The sequence below is a fragment of the Penicillium atrosanguineum genome (assembly GCF_028827265.1).
Source record: "Penicillium atrosanguineum strain IBT 20685 chromosome Unknown utg000006l_segment0_segment0, whole genome shotgun sequence".
In the NCBI taxonomy this organism is placed as follows: domain Eukaryota; kingdom Fungi; phylum Ascomycota; class Eurotiomycetes; order Eurotiales; family Aspergillaceae; genus Penicillium; species Penicillium atrosanguineum.
In genome coordinates this window covers 1,791,846-1,811,373 of record NW_026623138.1, presented here as the reverse complement: position 1 = coordinate 1,811,373, position 19,528 = coordinate 1,791,846, and the positions used below count along the sequence as shown (strand labels likewise).

The following is a 19,528-nucleotide window of genomic DNA, read 5'->3' as shown; positions in this document are numbered from 1 at the left end:
GTCCAAGGACACTAGCCCGTAGCGAGGGTGCCGTGGACGATCATGATGGAATCCAAATTTACTCGATGTCGGGCACCTTGAAGGCGCCCAAGTGGGCACCCTCTGCCCGTCATCCTTTTTTGGGGGTTTAGTATGGTATTGTATCGTTCCCTTTTTCTTCTTTTTCTTCGTTCTTTTTCTTGTTCGTTCATCTCCCTCGATGGTGGGTAATTTTATGAGAATGGCCATTGGCTTCTCGTGCTCCAATCAACCCAGTTTGGCCTAATTGTTATCCGCCGGTCATTAATCAAGTCGTCGGTCGTTGCGGTCTGGGGAAGATGGCAAAGACCAGCACGATGAACTTCACACCGCTGGGGAAACAAAACACCTACAAAGCCTTTGGAAGACAAAATTGGTTCTATACGAAGACGATCAAAACTCTAACCAGGCTGATATGAGGGGACTCACTTTCCTTGACGCTAACATCATCATGATGTTAGCCCCTACGACTCACTCACCGCTATGAATGAACTAGGAGTTCATTCCAGTGGCCCGGCCCGTGAACAAGTCCAGGCCAGTCCGTAACAAATTATTTGTTATCCAGGGGCGAATTATTGCAATACCTCGTACTTCACGAAGACGTCATTTGAATCTCTGTGCGCCACGTGAAAGGTGAACGTTGAAAGCTCAAGAATTCGATGGTCGCGGATACAGGAACCCAGGTCCAAGGCACTGGGACACCGGATCTCGGTAGAGATCCACATTTCCCAGAGCTTCCTGTGGATCAGAAGAGCATGGCAGTTATTTGACATGCAATTTTCAATGTTTGAATAAAGACGACAACTTTGAATCTACTCGGACTCAAATTGTGTAATTCAAACAGGAGGGGGAAACGACAATTTCCGAGCTCCTCCACAGCATGTTCTAGACCCCACTCGTTTTATTTGCCCTAGTCTCCAGCCCGCTCTGCCACACATACACTCTCTCCTCATGGCCATTGTTAGCAACAGCTTCATCCATTCTATCATTGATGACGCTGGTGTAGCCTCGTCAGTGGTCGATCGGAGCCCATAAATGAATTGAAGCCACCACATCAACGCTTCAAGCGAGGGATCATCATCCTGGTGAGGGGACCGAGCACCGCAGGAGGGGCCGCTTTTTTCTTTCCCCAGCTACCGAGGACGAAGTAGCATACACGAATTTCTCAATGCCAGAGACGGCATAGTTTTTGCATGGCCGGCCAGCCACTCAGAAATGTGCGACAAATGAAATGCTTCCCTCGGTTGCACGATAAGCCAGGAATCCACGGCGCTATGCTGTCGTGCATTTTTCGGCTTCGTGGCCCCGGAAACCTTCTCCCTGTAGGGAGGCGAAGGCGTCACGCCGCGCCAAGTTCGATACATCAAGTTCCCAGGCCCACCATGGGGGCGCCTTCATTAGGCCGCATTTGGCTGAACACAATAGACTCGCGCTAGGACAAGGGGGTGCGGTTGGGCCCGTGCCGTGTCCACCATGCTCAGGGCTGCTCTATTAAGCTGGACAGCCGTGCAGATCAGTGCTATTGGTCGTGAGAGCCTATTCCTCGCCCTCCCATACGCTAATCGATTGCGATCGATCGTTGCAAGCTATGCGTCCACTGGAGACAGACCAGGAAGTGCCTTGTCGTATTCCTGAACATAATCGCTTGGTAAGCTGCACTAGGATGCCTTTTAATATCGGTTCGCCTGCGGTGCCGGAGATCGTCTCCTACCCTAGGGGTTTCCGACCCATGAGGTACTCCGGACAGCCAGGCTATCCCCCACCTCAAAGTTGGTGCCGGTTGCATCGCATTAGCAAACGCCGTGCTGCCCTGAGGAAATTAACTGGCGGGTCGTTTGGCCCAATGGAACTCCCCGCTCTTTAAACGCAGCGGCGATCAACTAAGGGTCTCGGGTATATGTACATGCATCAACCTCCGGTTACGTAGGTAATGCCTCATAGGGTCGGTGACTTCCGAGTTTTTCATCAACTAAATGCGATTGGCTCGAGAGACTTCCGGTTTCAATAATATATTCCAACCACCGTCGTCGCAATCCTTACCGCGATAGTGGTTCCCGCGGGTCCGGAGGTCGAAAGTATTTCTCGCGTACCCCGTGTACACCGTATACTCCGTGGGCTTGATACCTCGGCATTGCTATTTTCGAGGTGTATCCGGGAATAACATATTTTATGTGTACTACTGATATGAGCATATCTTGACCAGACTTCCGAGATTGTATCGAGAAAGCCGACTTCAGAGAGATCCTTGTTTCAAGTTAAAACGGCTCGTACCTGACTGATATTTAATTTTACATACTCCGGCGTGTTCAAATGTCTTAAGAATTCCAGGAATCAGAGAAATGTGTGGGTTACAAGACATTGTAGACTAGATCAAGGAAGCAGTCTACAAGTATCAATTGATTTACATCCTGACATCTGAAGGTGCCCAGGGCAGATTGCCGATCTATGTACCGATATCTTGGGGTCATAAGGTCCACGTACACTAGGGACCAGTTGACGAGGCCGTTACCTAGATAGGACGAGATCATGAAACAGTTGGCCCTTCTCCTAGGTATCCAGAATCGATGATCGAACCCAGTGATGCATATTGAGCCTGGATCTAGTCATATGCAGTTGGGCAAGAGGTAGAGTGGACAACATGGAAGACACAAGACTGCGAGACGGGATCCGGAGTACGATCATTTAATCATTGAGGGAAGTAACGTAAAATAGGTATCATCATATCACTCGGAAACGAGACGGTACGCCCGCCCAAGTTTTGTTTGCTATGGCTCGAATCTACGGAACAAGCATCATGCAGAACAAGACGCCGTTTCCCAGCTACTGTTTTGGTTAATTTTTTTCACCCCCGAACGGAGATGGTGCGCATGCTAATTGCCAATGTCTGAAGACATTTAGTTGGCAATAGCGTGAGCACGACGGCGGTCACGCTCCTCAGCAATGGAGAGCTATCAAAGATGTTAGTTATAGTCTAGGAAATGTAGATTGGGGACTTAAAAACATACCTTGACACCCTTGCCCTTGGGCAGGGAGATCCAGGGCTTCTCCTGGCCGATGATGAAGACGTTGGACTCACGGGTGGCGAAGGTGTTGTCAATAGCGTCCTTGACGTGGACGATGTTGAAACCACCATCGTGGCGCTCACGGTGAGTGATGACACCAACACGACCCATGTTGCGACCACCGGTGGCCATGATGACAACACCAGAGTCGAACTTGACGTAGTCAACGATCTTGCCAGTGGTAATGTCAACCTTGACGGTGTCATTGACCTTGATGGCGGGGTCGGGGTAGCGGATGCTGTAGAGCGCAAGTTAGCAAAACCTTGTTCTAATATCGGGGTCTTACTGTATCCATAATTGGAACAGAGTAAAATTCCAGGTCCTCCAGTGATCAACCAAATCATGGTCCAACGACTGAATGACACGGAACTTTTGGAGTTTGCACTCACGTTCGCGCATCGTGCGTAACCAAGAATGGGATCCCGCCCTTGCCGAGCTGAACACGCTTGACCTTGCAGAGCTTGAACTCAGCCTCTTCAGCCTGGATACGGTGGACGGTGAAGCGGCCCTTGGTGTCGTAGATGAGACGGAAGTGCTCGCCAGTCTTCTCGAGGGAGATGACGTCCATGAAACCAGCGGGGAAGGTGGTGTCGGTGCGGACCTTGCCGTCAACCTTGACCAGACGCTGCATCATGATGGCCTTGACCTCGCGACCGTTCAAGGCGTACTTGAGACTATGGAACCTGTCAGTTTCGAAACTTTCGCGTGTAGAAAGGGAGGCGTGTCAAATCGTACCGGTTACGGATGAAGACGATCAGGGGAAGGCAGTCCCGGAGCTTGTGAGGACCGGGGGAGGCCTTGGGGGCATAGGTGCCGGACATTTTGTCCAGCAGCCAGTGCGAGGGCGCGCTAAGGCGCTTCTGGTGCTTCTTACTGCAGAGACATGATGGTTAGTTCAAGTCCTTTGTGAAGCAAAAATTTTCGACTCTCGTGAAAAACGAGGAGCTGGGTCCGAGGAGGGTGGTCGGCGAGTCCAGATCATCGTTGGCGAGCGATTGAGGAAGTGTGTGACACTTACGGTCCGCGTCCCATTTTGAAATTGTCGACCTGTTTCCCGGGGTTGGTTGTCGAAGAACTGCGATGAGGAACGAGCAGCAGTGATAATCAAGGGAATTTCGCTTAGCTCGGTGCTTGTGGGCTGAGCCCTAGCACGCTAGTCCAGAATAGGAGTTGATAGTTTTCTGCTTAGTCACCAATAGGGCTACCCCGTTTAAGAAATATTTACACCTGAGGCATCATAATTCTATGCACTGGCTTGTGAATGTCGTCGAAAAGAAAATGTAATATGTGACATCGCTGAGAAACTTGACTTTTCGTATCTATATTTAGATGTAACCCTTGATGACCGCCACCTCGGCGTTGAGGATGGATGATCCGGCGGCACCAATGACGGTGTTGTGAGAGAGAGCAGCGAAACGGATATCGAAGTGACCACCCTTGGCACCCTCACGAACACGTCCAACACTCACGGTATAACCACCGGAGATGTCGCGGTCCAGGCGGGGCTGCGGACGGTCAGGCTCATCGAATACCTTGATGGCCATCGGGGGTGCAGAGGGACAGCCGAGCTTCTGAGCCTCGGATTGGTACTCTCGAAGGGCCTCAACGACCTGCTCGGCGCTGGGAACCTGTTCACGGTTCTTGAAACGAAGAGAAACGAAAGCCATGTGGCCGTCAGTGACACCGACACGGGTGCAAGTAGCGCCGATGCTGAGACCGGTCTGCTCGTCGAAGGCAGTGGCATCGGAGTTCAAGTTGCCCAGAATCTTCTGGGCCTCATTCTCGAGCTTGTCCTCCTCGCCACTGATGTAGGGAATGACGTTGTCGACGATGTCCAAACTGGGAACACCGGGGTAGCCAGCTCCCGAGATAGCCTGCTCGGTGAACACCTCGACTTCTGAGACGTGGCCGAACTTGGCCTGAAGGGCAGCAAAAGGAATGACAACACCAATGACGGCGCAATTAGAGTTGCAAACCAGGAAACCCTTTTTTAAGCCAAAGTGCTTGCGCTGATGAGGAATGAGATCCAAGTGCTGGGGGTTGACAGTGGGCACGACCAAGGGGACGATGGGGTCCTTGCGATAGTTCTTTGCGTTGGAGAAGACAGGGATCTCCGCCTTGATAAATGCCATCTCTGTAGATAATCAGTATGGTCCAGGAAATGCATGGTTATCATGGAACCTTACCGGTCTCGCCGGCGATGTCACTGTTCAATCCGGAGAAGACAAGGTCACAGTCCTTGAACTGCTCGGCGCTGCATTCGCGCAGAACAAGGTTGCTGAGACTTTCCGACATAGGAGAGGACTGCTTCCACCGGACGGCATCCTTGTACTTCTTTCCAAGGGAACGCTCCGAGGCACCAACAGCATGGAGCTCCAGGAAAGGGTGGTCAGACAGCAGCAGAATGAAGCGCTGGCCAACAGAGCCGGTGGCACCGAGCACAGCTAGAGAACGTTAAGACATGCGTCATCGTCGCGAGAGAGGTTCAAAGACATACCGCACTTCTTCTTGGGATACGAGGGCGCCATCTTGCGTATGTGTGGAAAATGAGGGTATCTTAGACAATGTCAGCTTCTTGCACTTCAAGGTAGTTTCTAAAGTCTCAGAGAGAGCAAATATGCATGCATGATGTATCCAATTACAACTTGGACCACGGAGATCTTATGAGTCAAGGCTTCATCCAGTGCCCCGCCAAGTGGATAAAGAAGCGTTGGAGCTCAATTGATTCACCGATCTCCCGGGAGAGGAATTTCAAGCCCAATTGCGCATTTAGAATATTTAGAAAGGACATAATACCATGACTTACCCCTTGACAGTGTTGTTGCGGATGAAACGACGTGTGGCAAGCGCGTTCAACAGCGATGTCGCTCGCGGCCAATCGCCTGCCCCGCGCTGACTCATCATATGTTCTCAGCAGAGAAAAATCTTCCGCCATTTGATTGGCTAATACACTATTTCTGCCCCAGTTTTTTCACCGGAGTTGCTCCTCTTCTCCGAATTGTTCTCGTTCGGTGGATCAATTTCATTGATGACGATATATCTATGGCCGGACACCCTATTGTATAACGCGCCTGATGGTATCCTCGACAGTTTCCATCTCCAGGCCCAGCATATCATTTGCAAGCTTCTCCTCCCTGAGATAGTTTGCACGAAGGCCCGGCGTGTTCCCAAAACAGGTGGCCCGGACCAACGTAAAGGCACCACTGAAATCACCAGCAGTGAGTTTCTCGATAGCGGCACTGACCTGCTCATCCGTGGTGGTATTATTAATGGTCCATCGACCCCCGGTCACCTTCTCCAGAGTCGTGACTATCTCATTCTGGGTGGTCTCCACAGAAGCGACATATAGATACTGGTTGCTAGTTTCCCGTGGATTTTCGAAAACGGAGATCACCGACTGTCCCAGCTGTTTCTCGTTGGTCAATGTGAAGCTTTTGTCACCGCCATCCCAGATCGTCGCGGTGCGGGTGGAAATGTCGAATTCCAAGAAGCGGTTCTGAAGACCCTGAAAAGGACATGAGTATCAGAAATGCTGGCTCTCAAGGTACATGGAATAGCCAATCACTTACCCAGTCGAATAAACCAGATGTGGCAATCCCGGTCCAGGTCAAGCCCGAAGCTTCCTTACTTTTCAGGTACTTGATCAAGTCGTTCTTCTGCCCGAACAGTGGTAGCAACTGCAGTACAGCGTCGCTCTGGCTGTTAGCCGAGAACTCCGAGGGTATGAAGCGCTGAACTCCAGCGCAAATGGCCGCATCCACGAGTGCCTTTTGTTCATTAAAAGCCGTGGCTCCTACTACTGAAACCACGGCATCTTGTCCCCGGAAGGCAGCCTCGAGGCTGGCTTTCGAGAAATCGGACTTGAGGACCGTGACCCCTCGCGGAAAGACCGCCTCGCTCCCTTTGCGGGAAATGACAGTGATAGAAAAGTTGGCCGAGGAGACGAGACTGCTAAGAATGATTTTTCCAATACTGCCGCTGGCCTTGAGGTTTGTTAACTCCTGCTGAAAATCGATTTGAGAGATATAGAATTGGGGTGCACGTACCCCAACGATTGCGACGTTCTTCAGAATGGTTACCATTGTGGAATTAGGTTAGGAAGGGTTGTTTATTTCTGGTGGATTGATTCCTCTAACTTCTGGTTTTCGGGTTGATGCACCAAGACAGAAGAGAGGAGCAAATTTATATGTTTATTCCTCCTCACACCGGCTCCCCAAGGTTATGATTTCCAATGTTGATAGTATGGGGCCTGATTGACGCTTACGGTAGATCCTCGATGTCAATAAAGCGGTCTTTTTGACCGTTTCTCCGCCGTAGCCAATTGGAGTGACTAAGTCGCCCCAATGCACCAATTGTGACATTCGCCGTCCGCTAAGCCCCACCGTCACATAGACCCACCTTGTGCTTAGAAATGCGGGCTTTACTCTCCGAATCACCGCCGCCACCAGCCAAGTGCTACGGTCTTGCTTGACCACATGTTGCCTGCGAGCTCACCTGCAATATGCAGAGGGAAACCCGACCAACCAGCAAATCCTGCCTGGAGTGCCGACGCCGAAAGATCAAATGTGACAAAGCCCTGCCGTGCTCGTACTGTGTCAAGGTCAAAGTTCGGTGCACGTATCCACCGAGGAAGAGTGTGCCCAGAGATAACAGTCAAAGTCTCCCGGGCCAAGAGCTCACTACTCGAATTGAGAGCATCGAGTGTACTTTGAAATCTGTCGAGCAAAGTCTGTCACAGATCTGGCAGATCGTTCAGCCTGCCCAGGCACAGCCGCCCCATCAAAGTGATAATGAAGTCGACCATTCGGCGGCAAGTAACGTGCTTGGAATTCAGGCGAGCCCAGAAGATCACCGTCAAGTTGGACGTCTGGGCTTTGTATTTCGAGAGCATCCTGCACCAAATCCAAAATCCCATCCCTCGCCGGAGAAGATCTTTTTCCTATGGCAGACATACCTAGAACGAGTGCACCCAGTTTTGAAAATAATCCATGCACCGAGTGCTCAATGCCAAATCGTTGAGTTCTTACAAGATCGAAGGTCCGAGAGCCCTTCAATTCATTGCTTGTTATTTGCAGTCTATTACGCGGCTGTAGTGACTCTATCAACTGAAGAATGTGAGAAGGCACTAGACCATGAGAGACGAATATTACTGCAAAGGTAACCCCAAACTGGCATACAATGACTTATTTTTTGAACTAACGGGGAAAGGTATGGAGAGTCAACCGAAACGGCTCTTTCACGAGCAGAAGTTCAGGTGTCAAAGGACATGACCGTTCTGCAGGCACTCACCCTCTATACTGTAGGGCCCTGGCATATCCTAAAGCCACATTTCTCATAACTAATCGATTCATCCAGATTTGTGGCAGATTCAACGCTCAAGGCCCCGAAGTTAAGAGCTTAACCAGGCTTGCCATAACAATAGCATTTGAAATTGGACTGAACGACGAGAATTTACGCATAAATATCACGCCATTTGAAGCTGAAATGCGACGTCGAATATGGTGGCAAATCTTCGTTCTTGACACTCGGATAGCAGAAGACGACATCTCAGAGCCATGCATCTTGGAGTCTCAGTTCCAAAACAAATTTCCATCGAGCATCAGCGATGCTGACCTCGACCATGATATGAGTGAAATACCAAAAGCCCAACCCGGCAAGAGTGAGATGCTGTTCAGTCTGGTCAGACTCGAAACCAGCTATTTCACACGCCTGGTACTTTTCTCGGATCAATTTACCGAAAAGAATTCCTATCCCACCATTTCAACCTCCCAAGAGAAGTGTAAAGCAATTGATCGGTTCAAAGAACGCATAGAGCTCGAATACCTTTCGCATTGCGACACTTCCATCCCTCTGGATTTTGTCACTGCTGAATCTTGTCGTTTGATCATCGCAAAACTCAAGCTCACGGTAACCAAGCCACAAAACAGAGAAAGCCAACAGGTTCTTACTCAAGAGAGCTTTCGTGAAACTTGCACGGAGATTCTCAAGCGAGCTAAAGAATTTCGTCTCCATGAGCGGAGCAAGCGGTGGTTATGGATATTTCAGACCTACATTGAATGGGATGCTCTGACTTATCTGCTCATCAGCTTATCTATTTCGCCGCTGGGGGATGGAGTGGACACGGCATGGACGGCTGCTGAAGAAGTTTTTCAATATTGGGACGTGATTAGTGACTCTCGCGGATGTTCACGCTGGAGTCGTATCGTAGGCTTTCACACACAGGCTTTGACCGCGAGGGAAATGGCTTTGAGCAATCCCAGTGTATTCAGGCCATCATCGAATGGGGACGGCCAGCTTGAAGACTCTGAATTGATCGCAACAAACAAACCCGAACCAATTCCATCAGCTGACACTATGGCTTCACTGCCATTATACCCAGCATCTCAAGTGATTGAGCGACTGGACTCCTCGGTGCAACCTCAAGGTTCTTTTAATCGGACAAGCGAAGATCAAAGTGCAGAAGCAGCTAGAGAGCCTTTAGGTATTCCTAGCTCAGGCACAGCTTGTCAGTGGAGTGCTGCGCTCTTTGAGCAGTATTTCGATGTTCTAAATTCAGAACAGCATGACGCGCCATGGTTTTGAGTCTCAATTTTACATGTCTATCCTTGCGAGGTTACTTATGAACGAGCCCTGACAAGATGTCCCCTGTGCCTACATTATTTGTGAGAAGGGCCATGCTCTTCCCCCCACCAGTCAAGGAACTGTTTGCTTCCAAGTGTGGCGGTCCTCAGAATACTTTTTGACTGCCGAGCTCTCACCCGCCATTCTCGAGTATGCCCAACCGTCTGGTGGATGTCTTGCTGCAGGCTTCGAAGAGGTAGGATAGTGCAGCGGACGTCACTGATGATGAAACATTATGAATTGAAGAATCTTGCAACACTCAAGCAGATGCTACTTTATATCATTATCCTATGCTGCTGGAATGATGTAATCGAATAGGCTATTCTGAAGTCTTGTACTTCTAGCCTTCAATGAATTCTCTGCGACTGTCAGTTTTGTTCCCAGTAGATTTTACCGGGTTAGACCTACGTGTATGTATCTTCAGGCATTCTGAGACCGTCGTTGATGGATATCCCCATCAGTCGTCCGCCGTCGACTGTCAGCAGCGCATTGTTCATATAGCCACCGCCCGGGCTTGACAGGAGCAAGACAGGACCAACAATCTCTTCGGGTCGACCGGGCCGTCCAGCAGTACAGCGCTTACCAGCTTTTTCGGCCTGGTGGCTGATGGCGTATTCGTGCTTGCCTGTAGTTGTTCCTGTCATTTCAGACGGGAAAATACCAGGGCAAATTGTATTTACACGGATTCTCATTCTAGAACATAGCAATTTCAGCCATTGTCAGGTATTTGGCCGATGTGCTAATGGGAAGATGACACTCACGGGTGAAGACGACCAGCAAGAAGCTTGGCGAGATGGATCGCTATAACTCTTAGTTAGAAAAACCGCTTTCGGTGGTCGATTACTTGAAACATTACCGGCCGCTTTTGAGACAGCGTAGGTCAAGCTTCCCATTGACCTGTAAACTGTCAGATAAGAAAATTCGTAAGGCATCTTGTGGCACATTCTACCTTTGATTTCCAAGACCCGCGAGCGAGGCGATCACGCAAACATTTGGCTCGGCGGACTTTCTCAGGTGGGAAAGCAGGTTGACGGTCAGAAAATAGACCCCGTTTACATTGACTATTGGCATAAGTTAGTTTTGAGTAAGATCAATCTAAAGACATCTCATACTTTGATTGCCCCGGTCAAAGTCTTCCCTGTGACTGGTTAGCACGGATCATTGAGGACACCATTCGCGGAGGCCCATTCACGATGTTACTCACTCCTCGACTCCGTGGATCAACAGATTTTCAACTTGATCAGCTGCAACTCATTAGCAAGAAATCGGCTTCAGCTAGACTACCCCACTTACAATCGTTGTGATCATTGACCTGAACCCTCCATGGACTATTCACTCCTGCGCAGTTGATGAGGGTATCAACATGGGATACTTGAGCTTTAAGTGCATCTGCAATCTTGATGCAACCCGCTTGAGACTGTACATCTCCCTGAATTCTAAATAATCGCAAAGTCAGTTATCTTGTGCCAATAGTATGAAGGCATCGCATATATGAGTTTACTAACGTGTGCACATCACCCGGGATCTCTTTCGCGGCGGTATCAAGCATTGCCTGTCTTCGGCCCACGATGTACACTTTCGCACCATTGACAGCGAACCCTTCAGCGATGGCCTTTCCAAGGCCCGAGCCTCCGCCCGTCACAACTATGATCTTTCCCTTCACGGAGAATAGGTCCTCGACCTTGAATGATACATGTTGTTCGGCCATACTAATTGACGAGCTTTCATTGAGCTAAGTGGAATTTTTTTCAAAGGTCAATTTGGCTTGACTGTTTCGGACCGATGTTGATATGCTCATTGACGGAGAGGGGAAATAAAGCACGAATTGGGGATTAGCGTGGGGGCGGCTATCGGAGATAAATCCGGGGTAACCATGTTTAATTATTCCACGAATGATGATGCCCATATCATATGTACAAGTCCTACAAATGAGTTCTCCATGACGGTAAAGATTATATTAGCCTTTTAATCACCCCGAATTGTTCATCTAGGATACCTCCCGCCTAGGGCAGAGGCCAGCGATTAAGACAGTTCAAGGGCACAAATGGGAATTTTCTTTCAGCCATTGATAACCTCTAAAAACCATCAAATCGCGTACGAGCATACTCTAGCGTCAATATGGCTTGGCATATATGCAGTAGCAGTTTATCAGCGACTGAAGTATTTGATTGAAGCATCCCACGAAGTTTCGGCTTGAACGCCGACCGACTCGATTACCCGCCGGGCATTAACCGATGACGATAAGCGTGGGGCGCCGCGGGCGGAGCGTGGGGTGGAGGGGTTAACATCTTCCGCGACAGTCCAACTTCTGCTTGCGATCACCTCTCACGATGAAGCTTCTCTACCCTACCTCAGTCCCGCTCGACGTTGACAGCCTCAAGGGCTTCTCTGTCTCTCTTCACCCCTATAATGTCAAGGATCCCATCCCGGAGGACCTAATCGACGCGGACATTCTGGTGACCTGGGCCAATGCCGCGGACAACTTGAAGGATGCCGCGAAGCGCATGAAGAACCTCCGATGGATCCAATCGCTCGCCGCAGGGCCCAATGATGTCCTGAACGCAGGCTTCGACACCTCCCGCATCGCCGTCTGTACCGGCGTCGGTCTGCACGACCATCCCGTGGCTGAACACGCCCTCGGCCTCCTCCTCAACAGCGCCCGCCACTTCTACGAGATGCGCGATTATCAGCTGCAGGGGAAATGGCCCGCTCACCTGGGTGGATCCTTCCCTCGCAATGATTTCACCACCTTGCAAAACGCAAACGTGCTCGTCTGGGGCTTCGGCAGCATCGCAAAGACCCTCACTCCGCTTTTGACAGCCCTCGGAGCCAATGTCAAAGGTCTCGCTCGCAGTTCCGGAGTTCGAAACGGCGTCGAGGTTTTCAGCGAAGACAAGCTCAGTGAGCTTCTCCCCAAGACAGACGCCCTTGTTATGATTCTGCCCGGATCCGAATCGACAAACAACGCCTTGAACGCCGAGAGACTAAAGCTGCTTCCTAAGCATGCCTGGGTTGTCAATGTTGGCCGCGGAACTTCGATTGACGAGGACGCTTTGGTGGATGCCCTCGAGAAGGGCGAAATTGGCGGTGCCGCACTTGATGTCTTCAAGACCGAGCCTCTTCCCGAGTCCAGCCGTCTTTGGAAGGCTCCCAATCTGATTGTTTCGCCTCATGCGGCAGGTGGCAGACCCCAGGGATGCACTGAGCTGGTCGCGGATAATCTACGCCGATTTTTGGCGTCACAGCCCCTCAGAAATGTGATTTAAAGACCATTTAGAAAGTATATATGAAAAATAGGCTGACGAAGGGGTAACAGAGGCACATGTTTTTTGATGCCAAGCTTTAGCTGAATGAACGATTATATCCCACTGATACTTCATCATGGCAAGCAAGGACTAAGGCCGTGTCATATCCATTCCAGTGTCAGGGGATCCAAACTTATCAATGCGCACCTCGACAACGCATTTGTGCTTTGCCGCGCGAAGGTCCTCGGAACTTGAGCTGTGAGCGTAGCATTTTTCCGTGAATTGACCAATTGGGGACTTTGTTCAATGATCTCTGAGGTCATTTCGTTCGAGGTCTTGCTTCTAGGTTCAAGACCTTAATTAATAATATCGGAAGGGTTCCTAATTTCACTAGAGACCTTTACTGCGACTCTCGTCAGTACGAAAGCTCTGCGGGAAAACATCAAGACAATACACATAGAAAACGGCTTTTGCCAAATCTCAGCTACAAAATCTCTTGGAAAGAATATCATCTATTCCTCTAAAAACAGTAGAATGGGGTTGGGTACGGCACGGGCCGAAAAATACCTGTTCGCGAGTGCAAGAGGACCATGGCTGCACCACGAACTTAGCTATTTGGAGTGGATGTAAGAAGTGTATAAAATCGGTGCTAATTACATATTGTCTATGTAGAAGTTGATAAGACCCAAGTTTAATAGCCCATGTTCAAGAATCCTTTTCGAAATCAAAGATCTTGCCAGGGTTCAATAGCCAGTGAGGATCAAGAGATCGCTTGACACTGCGCATGACGTCGATGGTTTCCGGACCCAGCTCTTTCTTCAGCGAACCCTTCTTACCCAGGCCGACACCGTGCTCACCCTGCAAAAAACCACATTAGCACTGCACCGTGGACGTTAAACACCGGGTTGGAGGCTGAACATACTGTGCAGGAGCCGTCCATTTCAAGAGCGCGGTCCACCATGTCATAGACCACCTTCTCGACTCGCTCACGCTCTTCAGGATTCGTGCGGTCGTACATGATGCTTGCGTGGAAGTTCCCATCGCCAATGTGTCCGAGTATGCTGGCGAATATTCCGAGATTCTCCAACTCCTCCTTCGATTTTTCTGAGACAGTTAGTAAATGCAATAGTAAAAACCGGATTTTGGAGGACAGACCAATGATATCGGGCAATCGAGAGATGGGGACGGCCACATCTGTTGACCAAACCTCGGAGCCTTCCTTGCGCAGAGACAACATACTCCACAGAGACTGCTTTCTGGCAGACCACAAGTCATGAGCCTCCTGCTCACTCTTCGCAAACTCGAAGGCATCCGCGTTGTTGTCCTTTGCGAGCTTCGTCGTCAAGTCGACGCTATCTGCGACGCCGGCTTTTGTGCCAGAGAACTTGAAGAACAAATGGGGAGACACTGCCCATGTCCGCCCAGTACCACCGGCCCGGTTGATAACATCCATCTGAATATCATCCATAATTTCCATGCACTGTACAGGAATACCCTTCTTAATCAACTGCATGGCAGTTGACGCGGCATCACGAATACTCGGGAACGCAACGACACCAACACGAGTATCCTCAGGAATACCAGTCAATTTCAGGGTGGCTTCAGTTACAATACCTAAAGTTCCCTCTGATCCAACAAACAATCCAGTCAAATTATACCCAGCAGAAGTCTTCCGCGGGCGCCTGCGAGTCTTGATTACGCGACCATCGGCCAGGACAACCGTGAGGTTAATCACCCAATCCTTCATGGTTCCATACCGAACAGCATTCGTACCACTGCAATTCGTACCGACCATACCCCCGATCATAGCTGACGGACCGGGGTCCACGGGGAAAAACAGGCCGGTACTCTTAATCTTCTCGTTCAGATCCATCCACCCGATCGACGGCTGAACCACGACATCCATGTCATCCTCGTGGATCTCCAGAATTCTGTTCATGAATGCGAAATCGATAGTCATACCACCATATGGGGCGGAGAAATTGGCTTCCAGACTTGAGCCGCCGGAGTAAGGGATCATGGGCATGCGGTACTTATGGCACACCTTGGCGATTTCGGAAACTTGTTCTGTGGACGTGGGATATGCGACAGCGACAGGGAGACGGTCTGCGTTGAGACTTGACCACTCTGAGTATCCGTGCTGCTCGAGTTCGTCTTCGTCGGTGGAGATTGTGTCTTCGCCGAATTTGGCGCGCAGTTCCGCGATGGCCTGCCATTGTTAAATCTCTGTTTCCGTAGTGGTTCAATGAGGAATTACCTTGTCAAAATCCTTCATTGAGCCATATTGCACTTTCTTGGGCGCCTGTGGTGCCTGGCTATATGAAGCGTAGCCGTAGCCCAACCCCGCAGCAAATGCGGAGACGAGAAGAGTCTTGGCGGGTGTCCAGAAGGGCGCGGAACTGGAACTGAAGCTCGAGGAGCTATCTTGACTCTGGCTGCTGTTTTTGCTGGCGGTAGCATTTGTTCGAGCTGCTCCGCTAGTCCGGACAACTGGGCATTGTGAGATCCGGGGTCGGCACTGGGGCATGCGGGGAGTGGAGAAGCCCCTCGGGACTATAAATGGAGCTCGCATTGTGATGAAGGACAGAGACCGGATGTGTAACGAGTATCACGGCTTTGAAGCCGAGGAGAAAGTTCCGGGAAGATACCAAGAAAATTAAAATCAAAAGAAAAGCAAATGCTCACGACATAAACAACTCCGATGAGGTGCGCATCTCTTATTCCCCCGCCTTCGGAGCTCGGCCGAGTCGGCTCTTCTCTTAGACGCTGGCAATTCCGCGAACGTGGGGGTAAGTGGGGGTTGATCTCAGGTACACACCGAGACAATGGCCTTGATAATTAACTATGTCCGTAAAGCTACTCTGGTATCTTGTAAAAAATGTGGGTTGTAGGTCATCCGTAAAGAGACTCATGGTTAAACTTGGTGTGGCAGAACTGCCCGTTGAGGGGGCAACCACGACAACACTTCTTTGCCGCGTCGTAGCCATCGACGACAACGACATCAATCACCGCCTACAGCCCACGAAAAAATCAGCTGTAGAGAGTAATAATGACTGAGAGCGCGTTCCTCGTCCGCGAGATTGAATGCGTCGTAACCGCGCCTTATGCGCCCTCGTTGCAGGTACGGCTAACCGTGATCTGGCCCTCAGGCACGGCGTGATAACATGAGACTTAGGGCCTCAACGACCTTGCTCAGCGGGTTACCACCTCTACGATTGACTCATGGGCGCTTCAGAAACCCTGTCAAGTCGACCTTTTGGCCGATGCCTTCGTTGAAGGATTATCGCGATCGCGAGTGGCTCTTCCTCTATTATCTGTGTTTGGTAAGAGAAACTCAGGACCCCAATGTCCAGATGATGCAATTTGTATAGTGACTAATTAATTTAGCTCACACAACGGTCTTTCGAGATGCCCTGCTGCAACGCCATCCGGTCATTTTGGATACATTTCTCCAAAAGGCAGTGGATGCCGAAGAATCCGAAGTGAGTGCCAATGTCTATCAGGTTTTCGTCCAGAGATTGACAGTCGCAGTATGACCCAGCATGTATTGCTCTGCTATCGTCGCCACTTCCACCCGGTGTGGTAGCACCTGCTCGACTGGCCAGCTTCATCACGAAGCTAGTCCATGTAATGGCAGGGAAGCCATGCACAGAGACATTGGCGCCCCTACACAGCCTGATGAATTCACTGCAAACGTCGCCGCGAATCCTGGATGAAGTCCCCTCCGAAGTAATGTCCAACCTGCAGTCTGAATTTACCAAGACATTACGCAACCTCGACGACCACATGGGCAACCTACTATGTCTAGCCACATTTGCACGAATCGCATCGAACCAAAAAAGCCATGGCCACAATCAACACGGATCGGAGCCCCCATCTTGGCTTCTTAACATTAAACATTTCTTTGGCGCCAAGCGAGGCCTAAAGACCTTAGATTTGGTTGTTTTGCGTGTCATCCTTGCCTGTTCCTCCAATTGCAACCTGGCCCCATCCCAGATCGCTGAGAGCATTGGCCTCGCAATCTGTGTGTTAGATGCGGTTGAGCTAGAGCAGAAGTATGCTTGGGTATCGAGCAACTCATCTAAGATTGCCAAGCTATGTGAAAAGGTGGCCAGGGACGGCCTCGACCGGGAAACCCAGGTGATGGGAATGACGTTCTTGCTTTCTCTCCGTCCAGTGGCTGCACTCCCTTCTCAAATCCGAGACCTCGGACTCCGTATGCTTGTTTCTAGTGATAGCCGTGGAGCGCTTGGGAATATGCCACGTTATTTAGTATCACGACTCACAGCGTCATTGGCAAACTGCGATGAGTCGATCGTCTACGAAGTCCTTCGCTTCACTGTGGATGCCTTGAAGGATGACAGCCCAAATCGAGGCTCTTTGTCGAGCTTGCATACGGCCGCTTTGCTTCTTTCGGGATTACAGTCAACTGAATCCAAGCCAGTCGTATCTTCACTTCTTAACTCGGTGTCCACGAAAGAAGCCATTGCCAGTCTTTTCAGAATATACCCCGTCACTCAGAGTCAAGACGAGTGCCGCGGCTCCGAAGTATGCTATTGTGCTTACGCGGCTTTGAAGAACAAGATTCTACTCAACCTATTCGAAATCTACTTTGCTGCTTCATTGTCGAACAATGGAAATGCTACAGATGTTATGCTGATGAAGTCTTTTGTCGATCGCTCAGCAAGGTCTTTTGCCGACAAGAGCTGCTCGTTCTCGACAGCAAACTCGAGAGATTTCCGAGGTTCAATTTTCCTGCGCAGCACGCAAGATTTTTCGTCCGCCGGACCTCCGACTAGGGATTGGCGCTCTGGCGTCGCAGAAACCTTCATGCAGAACGCCCAAGTCTCTCATGATAACATGATGAAGAAAATCGGAGACATCTGCTTTGATCTGGAGCGTCGCTGCTACGAAGTTGAAGGTCCCTTACGCTCAGTGGAACAAGAACGAGATTGTCATATCGCCGAAAATCAAAAACTGAAGCAACAAAGTGAAGAGTTGCAGAAGCAACTAAACCAATCCTCCCACGCTGTCGCTTGCCTACAGCACGATCTCTCACGCATGGGAGAGAATGCCGAAAGTGCCTCATGCCGAGTACAAGAGTTGACTGCATCGATTGGGTCTTTGAATCAGGAACTTGAAGACCAGCGGCGCAATTTTGAAAATACACTTCATATGGAACGAGAAACCGCTCGATCTAAAGAGCTTGATTTTATTGCCACAACTACGGAAAAAGATGATCAATTCGAAGAGCTACAAGCGAAGACTCGTCGACTTCAAACTGAAAATGAAGAGATGCGACAAACCCTGGATACTGCTTCAAAAGAGATTACCACGTCATCTAAAACGAGTGCGTCATTGCAAAATGAGCTTGATGAGTTCAAATCTCTCCTAGCGGAAAATAAGATCTTTTGCGGCCAGAAAAAGGATGAAGTAAAGCATCTACTGACAGACAATGAATATTTGCGGATGGAAATTGGGACTATGAAAGCAACGGTACAGTTCCATTCCACTTTCAATCGTGTTTAAATACTGACCAATTATTTCTAGGTGGAGGAGCAAACTGCCGAAGCTGAAAAGCTGTACTCAGTATTACGAGAGACTGAGGCAAAGCTCCAATCGGAGACGGAAAATTTGACGCGCAAACATGGAGTTGAGATTTCTCAGGTGGAATCAGAGGTATGTCACGCATTATGTTGAATTGCATACATCCGGTAACTAACTAATGTCGCGTTCCTGTAGATCGCCAAGCTCAAAATCGAAAACTCTCGTTTGCAGGCCAAGATGCTTGCTGCCGTGCACGATACATCTAAAACTGTCCAAGCCAAGGATACGCACATACACCAGTTGGAAATAAAGGTATGGTAAATAAAATTATCAGTTCTAAAGGTCGCCTCTGATATTCACTCTAGATTCAATCGCTGCGCAATGAGCGTGCCACCAAGGCCCGCGAATTCTCTGAAGCACAGCAACATATTGGTCGCCTCATGGGTGTCATGGGTTTCACCGCGCCAACGACTGAGCCTCCAATCGCGAATAAATATCACCACACCAGAACTACCGACGCAGCTCATTCCATCACTAGACGCCAGTCAGAAGTTTATGACGATGAGGCTACACAACTCGCAGAATCATTTGACTCGCTTGCTTCCAACTTACAAGGACCCAGCCCTAAGCGACCAAAAGGTAACCGACGATCAACGATTCTGCCACAAGCACCACCCAAGGCTCCTGCGGCAGCCCCTAGGTCCATTTCGCCTTCCACAGCCAAATCCTCGAGCCGTCATCCGCTTGCAGAAACTGACTTCAATACCCCGGCCAAGTCACCACGGGAGTCTCTCAAGCACACCCAGTCAGATGGAAACCATCTACAGGACTTTGATCTGGATATGGATTTAGAATTCTCCAAAAACTTCATCTTTACCAGTACAGCATTTTCTGGCTCGAACGACCGGGCACCCCCGCAATAAATTGTTGAAGCTACACTTTATTACGATTCTTTCAATATGTACATTTTTAAAGGTGTATGTTCTGCTTTGACATGAATACAATTTCTTATTAGGAGTGATCCAATATAATTTG

The 19,528-nt window shown here is 49.8% G+C and overlaps 8 protein-coding genes across 8 annotated transcripts; 3 read left to right on the top strand and 5 right to left on the bottom strand.

The window, feature by feature from the left end:
* Positions 1-2,912: 2,912 nt before the first annotated feature.
* N7443_007824 (40S ribosomal protein eS4) lies at positions 2,913-4,112 on the bottom strand (the record flags this gene model as incomplete). The annotated part of the gene is made up of 5 exons (XM_056887880.1): positions 2,913-2,966; positions 3,024-3,318; positions 3,470-3,754; positions 3,816-3,953; positions 4,099-4,112. 5 exons carry the CDS (start codon positions 4,110-4,112, stop codon positions 2,913-2,915), a joined length of 786 nt encoding a protein of 261 aa, XP_056739571.1.
* Positions 4,113-4,405: 293 nt separating this feature from the next.
* On the bottom strand, positions 4,406-5,608 carry N7443_007823 (aspartate-semialdehyde dehydrogenase family protein; the record flags this gene model as incomplete). The annotated part of the gene is made up of 3 exons (XM_056887879.1): positions 4,406-5,214; positions 5,267-5,524; positions 5,578-5,608. 3 exons carry the CDS (start codon positions 5,606-5,608, stop codon positions 4,406-4,408), a joined length of 1,098 nt encoding a protein of 365 aa, XP_056739570.1.
* Positions 5,609-6,135: 527 nt separating this feature from the next.
* N7443_007822 (aromatic alcohol reductase) lies at positions 6,136-7,162 on the bottom strand (the record flags this gene model as incomplete). The annotated part of the gene is made up of 2 exons (XM_056887878.1): positions 6,136-6,585; positions 6,650-7,162. The coding sequence occupies 2 exons, from the start codon at positions 7,160-7,162 to the stop codon at positions 6,136-6,138; spliced, it is 963 nt and encodes a 320-aa protein (XP_056739569.1).
* Positions 7,163-8,346: 1,184 nt separating this feature from the next.
* Positions 8,347-9,662, top strand: N7443_007821 (transcription factor domain-containing protein; the record flags this gene model as incomplete). Its single annotated transcript, XM_056887877.1, has 2 exons — positions 8,347-8,379; positions 8,436-9,662. 2 exons carry the CDS (start codon positions 8,347-8,349, stop codon positions 9,660-9,662), a joined length of 1,260 nt encoding a protein of 419 aa, XP_056739568.1.
* Positions 9,663-10,041: 379 nt separating this feature from the next.
* Positions 10,042-11,409, bottom strand: N7443_007820 (SDR family NAD(P)-dependent oxidoreductase; the record flags this gene model as incomplete). The annotated part of the gene is made up of 9 exons (XM_056887876.1): positions 10,042-10,060; positions 10,110-10,394; positions 10,463-10,502; positions 10,558-10,598; positions 10,651-10,762; positions 10,814-10,839; positions 10,906-10,945; positions 10,995-11,137; positions 11,207-11,409. The coding sequence occupies 9 exons, from the start codon at positions 11,407-11,409 to the stop codon at positions 10,042-10,044; spliced, it is 909 nt and encodes a 302-aa protein (XP_056739567.1).
* Positions 11,410-12,031: 622 nt separating this feature from the next.
* Positions 12,032-12,967, top strand: N7443_007819 (phosphoglycerate dehydrogenase; the record flags this gene model as incomplete). Its single annotated transcript, XM_056887875.1, has 1 exon — positions 12,032-12,967. One exon carries the CDS (start codon positions 12,032-12,034, stop codon positions 12,965-12,967), a length of 936 nt encoding a protein of 311 aa, XP_056739566.1.
* A 684-nt stretch (positions 12,968-13,651) lies between these two features.
* On the bottom strand, positions 13,652-15,518 carry N7443_007818 (FAD-binding oxidoreductase; the record flags this gene model as incomplete). The annotated part of the gene is made up of 4 exons (XM_056887874.1): positions 13,652-13,804; positions 13,869-14,050; positions 14,102-15,155; positions 15,204-15,518. 4 exons carry the CDS (start codon positions 15,516-15,518, stop codon positions 13,652-13,654), a joined length of 1,704 nt encoding a protein of 567 aa, XP_056739565.1.
* Positions 15,519-15,995: 477 nt separating this feature from the next.
* On the top strand, positions 15,996-19,416 carry N7443_007817 (uncharacterized protein; the record flags this gene model as incomplete). Its single annotated transcript, XM_056887873.1, has 7 exons — positions 15,996-16,067; positions 16,122-16,269; positions 16,334-16,428; positions 16,478-18,442; positions 18,497-18,625; positions 18,689-18,805; positions 18,859-19,416. 7 exons carry the CDS (start codon positions 15,996-15,998, stop codon positions 19,414-19,416), a joined length of 3,084 nt encoding a protein of 1,027 aa, XP_056739564.1.
* Between the last annotated feature and the right edge of the window lie 112 nt (positions 19,417-19,528).